Source organism: Spermophilus citellus, assembly GCF_964194105.1.
Source record: "Spermophilus citellus genome assembly, chromosome: 11".
Lineage (NCBI taxonomy): Eukaryota > Metazoa > Chordata > Mammalia > Rodentia > Sciuridae > Spermophilus > Spermophilus citellus.
Window position 1 is genome coordinate 92926016 of NC_138192.1, and position 14827 is coordinate 92940842.

General features: G+C 36.1%; 1 protein-coding gene across 1 annotated transcript in view; it reads right to left on the bottom strand.

Annotated features, from left to right (window-relative positions):
• The window catches only part of STAT4 (signal transducer and activator of transcription 4), a 97295-nt gene that overhangs the window by 80144 nt on the left and 2324 nt on the right, over positions 1 to 14827 (bottom strand). The window contains exons 2-3 of the mRNA XM_081262047.1: positions 14575 to 14703; positions 12473 to 12617 (exon numbers count right to left, since the gene is read on the bottom strand). Of these exons, the coding sequence (XP_081118173.1) occupies positions 12473 to 12617; positions 14575 to 14702 (273 nt within the window). The 5' untranslated portion in view covers position 14703. The remainder of the gene's footprint in view (positions 1 to 12472; positions 12618 to 14574; positions 14704 to 14827) is intronic.

The window sequence follows — 14827 nt, forward strand, 5'->3', positions numbered from 1 at the left end:
AAAGTTCAACTAATGGAAAAGTCAAATATTGGTGGTAACTCCATCTTCCGGTTTCTCTCCCACTACTTGTGGGTGATCACGCTACAGCAGTGTTAATTTTTCATTCAGAAATGTATGCTATGGTCCTCCTTCCTTTTCAGTATATAGTCCTGTGCTGCATCCTAACTTTCAGTCAACAATAGTGCTCCCTTAGGATAACAATGAAGAGGAAAGTTGCTCCTCTGGCCAAGTGACACTGGAGCCATAATAATATCAGTGCACTATGCACAGCCCTGCCAACTGTATAAAAGTATAGCACACACTATTATGTACAGTACTTGATAATAGAATAAATGACTACATCATTCATTTGTGTATTGCTTTTTATCATTACTTCAGACTGTACTCTTACTTGTATCAAAAATAATTAACAGTAAAAAACAGTATTTTGAATTATACCAGAAGCAGTCTCAAACACCTCACGTTTATGGTATCTCTCGATGACATCAAAAGACCATGTCAAATGGTTGACCTATACATCTAGGTTTGCCTAAGTGCATGCTGTAATGTTTGCATAATGAGGAAATTACCCAATGACACATTTCTCAGAATGTGTTCCCATTGTTAAGCAATGTGTGATTGTATTCAGATCTATTTATTTTTTGTTTTATTTGACAATGATATTGCTTTCACTTCATTATACATGAGTCATAACCAGCATTGCCTTGGTTTTATTGTATTTCTCACAAAGTAAACTGAAGTATGAAATTTTCAGTAAATTCATCAATTTAAAAGAGACTTATATAAAATTATCATAAGTTAATCCCTGAGACAAAAACCAAACTTTTTCCATTCCAGGATATTAGTTATTGTAATTCTGATATTTTCTTAGCACTATTGCACATTCATGGAAATACTTCAGTTCAATCACTGTAGAAATTTGTGGATAAACATTCAAGATCATTTTCACATATTTGTTATTATGACAATGTTATTATTAAGTACTGTACATAATAGCATAATGTTATTATGAGTGAACAATCTTATACAGTTATCCATCTCTTTACCTGTGTAAGAATTACTACAGGATACATATCTAGAAATGGACTTGTTTTGTGAAGTTAAACTTGGGCATTGAAAACTGCTTTCCAAAATGGTTTCACCATACATGGTAGGGTTGTGTAACTTTCCACCCAAATTCATGATTCTTTTTGAATAAGACACTGTAAGTCTTGGAAAATATTTGGTGGTAGCCCAGCCAGAGATGACACTTCCTAGGGGGAATGTAACTAGATTCCATTAATGAGATACATTTATAACGTGTCATTTCTAAGCCAAGGAATTTCAGGTGTGGCTGCAACTTTATGTTCTCTTTCCCTTCCTGTCCATCCACAGAGCACCCAGGTCCTTTAGGATAGCTGAGCCACACTATAGGAAGAGCTTAGATCCCTGAATCACCATAAGAAAGCAAGCCAACCACATGCCCACCAGAATAACAAATATCAGACTGTTATATACATAAGAAATAAAATCTTATTGTCTGTTAGATGCTATAACTAGTGCTATGTTCATTAATATGTCAGTTTAGACTTGTCAGCAATGAAAACCACAACACCACAAATGATTTTGTTCTATGGAGTTAAAACCCACTGCTCTAACAAAATAATCACAAAAATGAATGACATTATAATCATAGGTATATACGTATACTTCACTTGTTAATATTTGTGAAATACTGGAAATAAAATAATAAATGTTAATTAAGGTGTAAATAAAAATTATGTTGAAAAAATATTTAAGGGAAAATGTTGTCTAAATGAATATATTAAACTTAGGAAAGGAGGCTATGAAACAATATTAATTTTAAATAAGTTAATATCAGCAGAAAACATACATAGTAGTTACCAGTTAAAATAGTATTACAGATTTTTTTCTGCGTATGTTTTCTAAACTTTACTGGATATATATCACCTTTGTAATAAAAAAGGTGTGTTTAAAAATTGGTAGATGATGGTACTAAACTGCAGTAGCAAAAGGATAATAACCTGCAGAAACTCAGAGATAAACCCCCCATGTGGCTCAGGATTCATCTAATTTGATGCTCAGTAACTTAAGAGAGTTGGCTATCTTTGAGAGAAGACCTAAAACCAAAGTTGTTCATGTGCTTGTCAAAAGATCTTTTATTGACAAGTACATGTTTATCAACTCACTATCAAGGTTGGAGATGAGAACCTATATGTATTCAGCTTTTTAGTAGAGCTAAAAAGAATTACAGACATGGGAAGTTAATACTCCTCAAAATACAATTCCTGTCTTTATAATGCATGGAGAACTCTTTTAAAGATGAGATGTTTTCCCATTCACTGATGGATTCTTTCATTTGATAAGTGAGCAATGGGGAAATTTATAGCAGAAGTGACAAAAGGGGGCATTTTTCTGGTGAGCATATTGGTAAGGGTTTGGAAAGACCAGAATCTGTTCATGTAATATGTTTCCTAGAGGTTTTGATAACAGGAAAAAGATCAAGTGAGTTCACAGCTGTGGTTTTTAAAAAACAAAGGATGGGACACCTGGGGGTCCTTGGTTGTCCTTTGTCTCCTTCCTCATAGATGAGAATGCAGGAAGGAGGACTGGATGGTGTTACACACCAATTACAGGACTTCAAAATGATGATTTAAAATACATCTGAGGATGTTAATTTCATTATAACAAAAATGTATAATAATAAGATATAACAAAGTAAAAAGTGGGAGTAGAATGCTCATTTGCAGAGAATAAGTTATGGTACAGCCATAAGATGTGAAAGACTTACCTAGAACACTGTGAAGTATTGCTAAGAGAAATCAAAGACCTCAATAAATGGAAGGACGTTTCACATTCATGGACTGAAAGACTCTATATCATTAAGATCTCAATTTTCCTCAAATAGATGTAAGCCCAATGAAAATCCCAGCAGGTTTATTTGTGGAATAAACAAATTAGTCCTAATATTTATATGAATACTACAAGGATCCAGAAAATTTAAGACAATTCTGAAGAAAGAGAACAAGGTTTCTGGGGTGTTTTTAACTACAATATATCAAGACTTATAAATCTATAGTAATTAGCTGTTTTGGCACAAGGAAAGATAAATAGACTAACTTACTAGAGAGCCACTACAGATTCATGACCAAGACACCCCTGCAATTCAATGAGGAAGGATGGTCACTTTAATAAATGGCTCTGGGCCAATTGGTCCTCCATATAGGACAAGCCTTCCTTCTCCCTTGCATGTGCCAGACACAAAAGTCAGTTCCAAAGAAATATAGTAGTACCTGAGAAAGGTTAAAACAAGAAAGGTTCCCAAAGAAAATCTCAAAGAATATCTTCATGATCCAGGACAAGCAAAGGGAAATTTGGACCTCAGAACTTTTGTTCATCAAATAACACCATTTAGAGGAAGGAAAAAAGAAAGGCACAGTGTAGACCAAGATATTTGCAACATGCATAACCATCAAAGGGCTTACTCAGACTGTATAAAGAACTAAAAAATAGAAAAACAGACAAAAAATTTTAGTGGGCAAATACTTCAACGGGTCCTTAAAAAAGAAGATATCAAAATGGTCACTGAACGTGAGTTCTCAACATTATTAATTATGAATGCAAGTTAAAATTACAATGAGATACCACTACACATACTCTAAAATGACCAAAGTGAAAGAAGACTGATGACAATATGAGCTGGCAAGGAAACAGAGCAACTGAACTCATACATTTTCGTGGCAGTGCAATTAGTACAACCACTGTAGATGGTTGTGCATGCTGTCATCTCCTAAGCACAAACATGTAATACTCTAAGACCCGACAATCTGACCTGTGGGCATAAGATCACAAGAAGTGAGTGTATACACCTACTAAGAGACACAAACAAAAGTGCTCAGAACAGTTTTATTCATAAAACACAAAAACTATATATGGTCTAAGTTTCTATCCACAGAAGAATGAATGCTTGTGCTATGTTTAGGTAATAGAATACTAATCTATATATTTTTTTTAGGTGGGGGTGTGGATCTGGGGATTGAACCTAGGGAAACTTAACCACTGATCCACATCCCCAGCCCTTTTTAAAAAGATATTTATTTAGAGACTGAATCTTGCCAAGTTGCTTAGGGCCTCGCTAAATTGCTGAGATTGACTTTGAATTTGTAATCCTCCTGCCTCATCCTCCTGAGTGTGATTATAGGTGTGCTCCACAGTGCTTGGCTATAATTTTTTTTTAAAAGGAAAAATACAGGTGCATACAACAACATGGAAAATCTCATAAAAGGTAGAGTAAAAAAAAAAAAAATCTAACCCCAGAAACTCATTTCTCAGAATTTCGCACAAGGAAGTTCCAGACAGCCCAAATAAATCTTCAATTATGTAAATAAGGACAGTTGTCAACTTGGTGAGTGGAGCCCACTGAGAAGCATGGGAGAGGAAATGCTCTGTCTCTTGATCTGATGGTAGATATATGTATGCATGTTTTTAAAAAATTCATTGTAGAATAAAGATCTATTGCATTGTACATATATTTATGTATATTCTACATCAGCAAAAACATTTTTAGAAAGAGACTTGCTTTGATGTAATAGCATTGTGTTAAAATATGACACAATATTAGACCTCCATCTGCATCTTTCAGTTTGACTATGTAACTTTCTTATGAAAGCAGAGTGGGCAGTGAAAAGAAGAAGGCACAAGCCCTCTCATACAGTTTCTAAGCAAATCTAATCATCATTTTGTTGTTCTGTGTTTTGTTGTGTGAGATACTTTGCAATCTTCTGTACTTCTTTAGCCTGAAGAGTCTAAGCTCTTGACATAGCTCCTGGGGAGTTGGTAGTAGTTCAGAAAGACCATTTGTCCCTTTCCAGGTGAAGGCTAGTTCCAGAACATTTGTCTTTGGCTCCCTTTCACTTCAGGCTCTACTATTCCTCTCCAGAATTAGTGCATTTTTCTCTCAGCTTCCAATGCTCAGTGTCTCTCTCCTCTCTCTGAAAGGTTTCCTCAGCTCTTCCTGCTTCTGGTCCCTTCCAGCCTGCCTCCTCTCACAGGTACTATGTGTTCTAAATACTCTGCTCTGCAGAGTCAATTCTTTCCATCCTTAGAAACTGCCAGCTTCAGCAAGAAAGACCTTATCATCTAAATTGCTCTCATGGACCCTATCAAAACTGCATTTGCAATAATAATGTGACATTTGCTCCATTAGTTAGGGGTACTTGTTGCAATAAGGCAATATTCCATTTTCAATGTCAGCTCTACTCTTCATTTATTAAACAGGACACTGAGCCCCTTCAGTGTGCGGGGAAGACAAAGACAAACGCACTGGAGGAGCTCAGTCTTCTGGAGGAGACAGGCAAATACTCAGACATGTTAGCTCCAGTTACTTCCTGTTAGCTGCCTATTACATTTCACTTAGGATTTATCAAACCCATCTTGCTATCCTATGCCCCTTCCCAAATCTAACGTCTTCATTATGCATCAACATCCAAGAGACAACCCCAACCAAAAGCCTGTCATCTCTTATTTTTCACTCTCACGCACACTTCAAATCCATCCACTCCTTGCATGTCAATTCTTTTACCAAATGATCTACAGCACATATTTTTCATCCCTATTGCTACTGCCTAGCTCAGCATCCATTCCTTTTTTGTTGAACTATTGTTACAAAGTCCATGCCTGTTGCTCTAACTCCACACAGTTGCCACGAAACTCTCTACCTTTTTCTTGATCTCTATTTCTGTGAAGATTTGTTATTGTTCAGGGAAAGGAGGAGATAAGGTGAGTTAATGATGTGCTCAGTTACATCAAATCAATGTTCTTGACTCAAGTGGCCAACCAGAAGATTATGGTAATAAATACTGAAGATCAGCTATCTACCAAGTCCTTGATTCTGGGTCCTGATTATTGAAAGGGAGTAACAGGTAGAGATAGGTGTCATAACAAAGCAAATCTTTTGTTCCCAAGTCACTTCTAGCCAAGACAATAATGGAGAACCCCAAAGCACCTTGCAGCTTTATGAGAAAACCAACTTTTTCCCCAATTCATGAACTTTTTTGTCAGTGACTTAAAACGATAACTTTGAAGACATGTATCTGGACCAGTTGTTGCTCAACACCTGTGAACTTAAGACATACTAAGTATCTAATTAATCATTACTCATGTAAATAACAACTTTAAATCTAAACATAATTGGTTTCTAACCAGACTACCAAAATAGAAAAATATTTTTTAAAGATACTAGCAAAATGTCACAATTCTACTTCTCAGGTAAAAGTGTGCCTAACCTGTTCTTCATATCCCCAGGACACTCCCAGCACATAAAGCCAAGGGAGAGTGACAATCAGCCTACGACTATGAACATCTTCATATCCTCCTTCTCAACTGGCACCTGTGTCTCTTCACCTACTTTCTCAGTGGAGCAGTTATTCATTTTCCTGGGGGCAGTGGAAATCTAATTTTCTCCCTGGCCATGCTGAGCTCTGGAGTTGTCATTCCTCTTTAAATTTGATACCGATCATTGGACCAGGAGATTTGCATGCCCCATCAGCGTCTGGGGTATCCATGAAAACTCCTAGATAGATTGTGTGGGCTGCTTCTGCAAGGACCGAGGAGGACAAACTTACCAAAACCAAGTCTTGTACTTGACTTTTTCTCATATGAATAGTTTATTTTATTTTATTTTTCTTTTAAATACATTATAGTTAGTTTTTGTGTTAAGAAAAACAAAATCCATCCAGTCTCTGGGTAAAATGAGGAGAGGGGACAAAGGGGTGAAAATGAGAGAAAAAACTTTCAACCTTGGAATTCTGCAAAATTCTTTTCCTACAATAGACAAGGGGTAAGTCTTCCTAGAGGAAAAACCAGCACCAAATATGCTTTTAATAAAAACATATATTTGTGTCATGCTTTGGTTTAGAAACTGTTGATATTTCCTCATCACCTAAGCCCAAAGTGCTCAGTGTGGCATTTGAGGACTTCATGTAACCCTTTCAATACTTAAGATGCCTAACTTGTTTGAAGGGGTAGATATTCTCATATTGGTTTGTTGTTGTTGTTGTTGTTTTGGTTTTTGGTACACAAATTGAACCTGGGGCACTTAACCACTGAGCCACATCCTCAGCCCTGTTTTGTATTTTTATTTAGAGATAAGGTCTCACTGAGTTGCTTAGGTCCTCACTAAGTTCTGAGCCTGGCTTTGAAATTATGATTCTCCTGCCTCAGCCTCTGGAGCTGCTGGGATTATTGGAATGTCCCACTGCACCTGGCCTCTTGTCATATTCTTGCTCTTGCTTTTCCCTTTCTATTGGATTCCATCTTCTCTCTCACCTCTTCAGAGAGTCCTGAATCATCATTTTAGACCCACCTCAAATGTTCCCAACTCTGCAAATTATGATGGCAGGTACCTCTACCATGGTGCATGCCGCACTACTTCATAAATATTTGTTTGCACTTGGTCTCCATTCCAGATCAAAAACTCTTTAAACGCAATAATTTTATATATATCTTCTTCACTTTGTATTTTCAGTGGTCAATAGTAGCCTGATGTTAAAAACTCATGTAATGGAATGAATATCCAATTAACAAGTATCTATGGAGTAGTTACGTAGTATACTTCAAAGCAAATTATATGAGCTCTACTTTTTAAATTTTTTTATTTTTTATTCTAATATGTTATGAATGACAACACAATGCATTGCAATTCATATTACACATATAGAGCACAATTTTTCATAATCTCTGGTTGTACACAAAGTAGAGTCATACCATTCATGTTTTCATACATGTACTTAGGGTAATGATGTCCATCTCACTCCACCATCTTTCCTACCCCCATCCCCCTTTGCTCTATCTAGAGTTCATCTAATCCACCCATGCTCCCTCCCCAATCCCATTATAAATCAGCATCCTTAAATCAGAGAAAACATTTATCATTTGGTTTGGGGGGATTGGCTAACTTCACTTAGCACTGTATTCTCCAACTCCATCCATTTACCTGCAGATGCCATGATTTTATTCTCTTTTAATGCTGAATAGTATACCATTGTGTATATATACCACATTTTCTTTATCCTTCTACTGAAGGGCATCTAGGTTGGTTCCACAGTTTAGCTATTGTGAATTGTGCCACTATAAACATTAAAGTGGCTGTGTCCCTGTAGTATGCTGTTTTTAAATCATTTGGGTATAAACTGAGGAGTGAGATAGCTGGGTCAAATGGTGGTTCCATTCCCAGTTTTCCAAGCAATCTCCATACTGCTTTTCAGATTGGCTGCACTAATTTGCAATCCCACCAGCAATGTATGAGTGTGCCTTTTCCCCCACATCCTTGCCAACACTTACTGTTGTTTGTATTCTTCATAGCTGCCATTCTGACTGGAGTGAGATTAAATCTTAGAGTAGTCTTGATTTGCATTTCTCTAATTGCTAGAGGTGTTGAACATTTTTTCATATGTTTTATGGTTGGTTGTATATCTTCTTCTGAGAAGTGTCAATTTAGTTCCTTGGCCCATTTATTGATTGGGTTATTTGGGTTTTGTTTTTTGGTTTTGTTTTTGTTGTTAAAAATTTTGAGTTCTTTATGTATCCTAGAGATTAGTGCTCTATCTGATGTGCATGTGGTAAAATTTGCTCCCAAAATGTAGGCTCTCTATTCACCTCACTCATTGTTTGTTTTGCTTAGAAGAAGATTTTATTGATTCTTGGTTTTAATTCTTGTGCTATAGGAGTCTTATTAAGGAAGTTGGTGCCTAATCCCACATGATAGAGATTTGGGCCTACTTTTTCTTCTATTAGGTGCAGTGTCTCTGTTTTGATTCCTAGGTCCTTGATCCACTTTGAGTTGAGTTTTGTATATGGTGAGAGATAGGGGTTTAATTTCATTTTGTTGCATATGAATTTCCAGTTTTCCCAGCACCATTCGTTGAAAAGGCTATCTTTTCTCCAATGTATGTTTTTGGCACCTTTGTCTAATATGAGATAACTGTAATTATGTGGGTTTGTCTCTGTATCCTCTATTCTGTACCATTGGTCTATCCATCTATTTTGGTGCCAATGTCATGCTGTTTTTGTTACTATTGATCTGTAGTATAGTTTAAGGTCTGGTATATTGATGCCACCTACTTCACTCTTCTTGCTAAGGATTGCTTAAGCTATTCTGGGTCTCTTATTTTTCCAGATGAATTTCATGACTTCTTTTTCTATTTATGTGAGGGATTTTCTATTTATGTCATTGGGATTTTGATTGCAATCACATTAATTCTGTATAGTGTTTTTGGTAGTAAGGTCATTTTGACAATACTAATTCTTCCTATCCAAGAACAAGGTAGGAATTTCCATATTCTAAGGTCTTCTTTAATTTCTTTCTTTAGCATTCTGTAGTTTTCATTGTAGAGTCTTCGCCTGTTTTGTTGATCCCCAAGTGTTTTTTGTTTTGTTTGTTTTTGGTTTTTTTTTTGTTTGTTTGTTTTTTGGCTATTATAAATGGAGTAGTCTCCCTCATTTCCCTTTCAGCGGATTTCTGACTGATATTCAGAAGTGCCTTTTTTTTAATGGGTGTTGATTTTATATCCTGCTACTTTGCTGAATTCATTTGTTAGTTCTAGAAGTTTTCTGGTGGATTTTTTTTGTGTCTTCTAGGTATAGAATCATATCATCAACAAATAGTGCTAATTTGAGTTCTTCTTTTCCTAACTGCATCTCTTTAATTTCTTTCGTCTAATTGCTCCGACTAGTGTTTCAAGAACAATGTTAAACAGAAGTGGTGAAAGAGGGTATACCTATCTTGTTCCAGTTTTTAGAGAGAATGTTTTCAATTTTTCTCCATTTAGAATGATGCTGGTCTGGGATAAGCCCTACTTTTAAGAAACACAGCCAGGGGCAGTAGCTCATGCCTGTAATCCCAGTTACTGGGAGACTGAGGCAGAAGAATCACAAGTTTGAGGTCAGCCTGGGCAATTTAGTGAGACACTATCTCAAGATAAAATTTAAAAGGGGCTTGGAAGTGTATGTCAGTGGTAGGCCTGGCAAATGTGAGGTCTTGGGTTCAATCCCCAGTAAGAGAGAGTCAGAGACGAACAAACAGAGAAATCCCAAATATCATTTGGAATAAAAAAAATCATGTCCCACTATACACAAAGTAATTATTCCATAAAGAAGACCCAGACTCTGGCATAAACTTCTTGTAGAGTCAGAATCATTGTGGACTCAGTTACTAAATTGTTAAAGAAGATTTAATGAAAAAGGCAGAGTAACCGAAATAGTCCTGGATAAGATAAAGGTTAAAGGAGTAGGCACAAAATGATTCACAAATGGAATTTCCGTTGATCATATTGGATTGGTACCATGTGCCTGGGATGAAGAATTATGCCACACAATGTCCACCTCTGTTGCTTGTCTCAAATCATACCCCGCCCCCCCACCCACACACAAAATCTTGCCAACTAATTCACATTTCATCTTAAATACATTTCACCTTAAATGGCACAACATGTATATCTCCCAACCTTTGAATTATGAGTTTGCAATATTGGCACCAAGTAATTACTTCAGAGGAATTCAAGTTATGAGGAAATTGGGGAAATAACCTGTGGGTTGATTAACAGATTGGCTGCCATCCTGTGCAGCAAAATGGCACCAAAGACTGAACCCTAGACTCCTCAGCTCCAAGCTCCTTCGGAATTACACAAGGCAGCTTCACGCTCCTTTCAGGTCTCAGGTTATGGTCATTTCTTTATTTCTCTTTGTATGTGGTGAACAGAGGGGAAGGAAGAGGAGTGAACTGAGAAAGCAGCGTGGGTTAGGGGGTAAGATCTGGCAGGTTCAGAGAGCTCATTATGTAAAGCAATGTGTTTTTTCCTCCTTTGGTATTGCAAAATGTGTTTTTAACCTCCCACCTCATGTAAACAATCTCACTTCACTGAATACTCAGAAACCAGAACAGGAATGTACAGACTGGACCAGAAAGTATCTGCTGTTGGTTCCGTTTCAGGGAGCTTTCAGTTCTAACACATTGTTATTCACTCACCCTAGAACATGGGAGATGTGGGTTACACTTGCACATGTCCCCTCACCCACTGAGTTTCAAACTCTCACAAATGGAGTCATTACCATGGTCTGTGAAGAGTGCTTGTAGGTGGTGGGATTACTAACCACAGGGTTAACAGAGTCAGCACCACAATTAGAAAGGCCTGTTAACTCTGTGGTGTCCTAACTGATAGAAAGTTTTTTCTATTATAAGACAAGATTGCTGTTGCCTGTTTTCCCCCTACTTCACTAACTTTTGAGGAATAGCCATAAAATTTCATAAAAATTTGAAAACCTGGGCTGAGGTTGTGGCTCAGTGGTAGAGCACTTGCCTAGCACATGTGAGTCACTGGGTTCAATCCTCAGCACCACATAAAAAATAAATAAATAAATAAATATAGGTATTGTGTCCATCTACAAATTGGGCTAGAGGAAGGCATAGAGGTCCAAACCAAAGAAATGAACAATCTATTCAATGAAATAATATGGTAAAAAGAATATTAAAAAAGAAAACTTGAAAACTCAAATAGAGGATGTGTGAGCTTTTGGGAATGTAAACATAGCAAGTGCTTATTCAATATTTGTTGGCTGAATAAAAAAACTATATAATATTTATAAAGGCATTATACAAAATGACACAGTAAGTATACAAATGAAGAGATGGGTTCATTTACAAATTAGCAAATGACAACAACAACAAAAAAACACACAATAAAACTTTAAGATGAGAAATCGTTAATAGGTGGAAAGAAGGATATTTATATCAACATTTAAGTTCAATTTGCCAATAAGATATTACCCTGTACCTATACTTCTTATGACATAATATCAATACATACAAAGTAAAAACTTCTACAAGTTCAGGAGAGATGGCAATTCTGCATAATAGATAAGGACAGGAGGTGATAGGGCAAGGAAACTCTCTGGTAGGATATGGTAATGGTGGACACGTTGACATTACACATTTCTCAAAACCCAAGGAATTATGCAGCATCAAGAGCAAAGCTGAGTGTAATTTTGGACTTTAAGCTAATGATAATGCATCAATATTAGTTCATCAATGGCAACATATACCCATCCTGCTTCCACTTAGCAATGAGGACACCACCAAATCTGTTACAACAGAGGCAAAGGCCAGGGGAAAGGCCAGAGAGCAGCCAGGAAACTACTGTCCTTTAAATCTCTGTTCCAGTGTTGTTGGACTCCATCACAGCAAGTGAACAAGCCACGTGAGTAACACACACACGCCTTCCCACTTATAGTATATTTGAAATTTCATGAAAAATAAACTTTATGTAATAACATATAATTCAGCACAAACTTTTAAATGATAATTCAATTTTTACCCTTAAATCTGATTTGAAAATAAGTAAAAGTACTTATTTTGAATTTTAAATGAATTTAAGACTCATACATCTAAATATTTTGAAAAAGTGGAATACTTTCTCACCTGAAGGACTTTCCTGATTCTTTTTAGGTTGTGTATCAAGAGCAGGTTTTTCTCTTTGGAAACACGACCTAACTGATCATCCAGTTGTATCAACAAGTTTTGAAGAAGAATTGTTGCCATGGTTTCATTGTTAGAAGCTGCCTCCCTAAAAATTAAAAAAAAAAAAAAGGTGCTTTTACACAACAGGAAACAACTTGGTAAAATATCTACTTTTTTACCTTATGAATTTTAAAGGGATAGATCCAACAGTGATAGTATTAAGAGGTTTTTAAAAATAAATCTGTATACATGAAAAAAATGTTCAACATCACTAATCATTGGGGAATTGTATATCAAAACTATAGTTAAGCTGCCACTTTACATTTATCATGAAATAAAAAGAAAAGAAAGAAGGGAAAAAAAGTAAAAAGCAACAGAAAACAGATAACAAGTGTTGACAAGGATATTGAGAAGTAGAAACCCTTTTGCATTGGTGATAGGAATGTCAAATGTGCAGCCACTGTGGAAGACAGTGTGGCAATTACTCAGAATAATAAACATAAAATAGATGATCCAACAATACTATATTTGGGAATACACTCAAAAAGAATTGAAATCAGGGACTTGAACAGATATTTGCATATCAATATTCATAGCAACTTTGTTGGCAATATCCCAAAGGTAGAAACAACATAAGTGTCTATTGAAAGATGAATTGATCCAACAGAAAGTGATAGATGCATACAAGGAAATATTATTCTGTCTCAAAAATGAAGGAAATTCTGGTACATGAACAACATGGATGAATCTTGAAAATATTCAGTGAAATAAGTCAGTGGCAAAAAGGCAAATACTGTGTGACTGTATTTATGTAAAGTACCTAGAGAGTCAAATTCACAGAGACAGAAAATAGAAGAGCAGTTGCCAGGGCCTGGGAATGGGAGTTATTGTTTAGTGAGTGCAGAGTTTCAGTTTGGGAAGATGAAAACATTCTACAGATGGAGGGAGGGATTTAATGTTACTGAACTCTACACCTAAAAGTGGTGAAAATGATAAATGTTATATTGTATATATTTTGCCATAATAAAAAAGTTGATAGAAGCAATAAATCAAATCATTTAAGGTGAGTATAGTTTTGAAGAATATGAATTGGCCAATTTCATATAAGAGTTATTTTTCTGAAGTCTCAGGAAAGTCTTGGATTTTAAGTTGCTCCAAGTCTAATAGGATACAGGGAGTAAATAATGAGTATTTTATTTGCCTTCAGGTTACTCCAAGTCCAATAAGGTAGAGAGAGCAAGGGGCAGAGAAGGAGCTTGTTAGATCACACAAATTCATACAGACAGTTGAGGGCAGGGTGGGGGGTGTTTTGGGGAAGGGGAATGGAGAGGTGGAATAGGAGTTCCTAAAAAGAATATTTACTTATATTGAATCTGTGATGGAAGATTGATAATATTTTTAAATTGTATCAATTTTAGATTCAATTTATCAAATTTAGATTTTTAGATTCACTTCTTGTTTTTTTAATAAATAACAAATTGGTGGGGGGGGCTGGCTTACAGAAAATCAAAACACGAGAAAAGGGAAATTGCATGGAAATGAAGGGAGACCCTCATTGTTATACAAAATTACATGTAAGAGGTTGTGAGGGGAATGGGAAAATAAACAAGGAGAGAAATGAATTACAGTAGATGGGGTAGAGAGAGAAGATGGGAGGGGAGGGGAGGGGGGATAGTAGGGGATAGGAAAGGTAGCAGAATACAACAATTACTAATAGGGCATTATGTAAAATTGTGGATGTGTAACCGACGTGATTCTGCAATCTGCATTTGGGGTAAAATTGGGGGTTCATAACCCACTTCAATCTAATGTATGAAATATGATATGTCAAGAGCTTTGTAATGTTGTGAACAACCAATTTAAAAAAAAGTTTTCATCTACAATGGATGAAACCAGAAAGGACATTGGCTCCCCTCCTTTGAGAAGGTCTTCTAAATCCTTAAAGAAACTTGTTACCTGAAAAGAATGTATCTACTGAATCAAAAGTGGACCATAGACTAAGTCCACAGAAAGCATAAAGCAACTGTACATCAACTTCTAGGAAAAAAAACATTTGATCCTACCAGTCTTGATTTTCAATCCACTGGGCCAGCAGATGTCGTATTTCCATAGGAAAGTTGTCATCATAAAATTGATCTACTTGCTCCAAAAACTTAATTTCTAACTGTTGGACTTGATTCCACTGAGTCATGCTGTAAAAGAAGGGTTAAAATGAGCATTTTAAAATGTTGATAGCTATGGTCCATGTTTTCTTCTTTTCTTAGTGTTCAATCAGACAATGTGATCCATTAGTTAAGTAACTGGAAAAAATTGTCT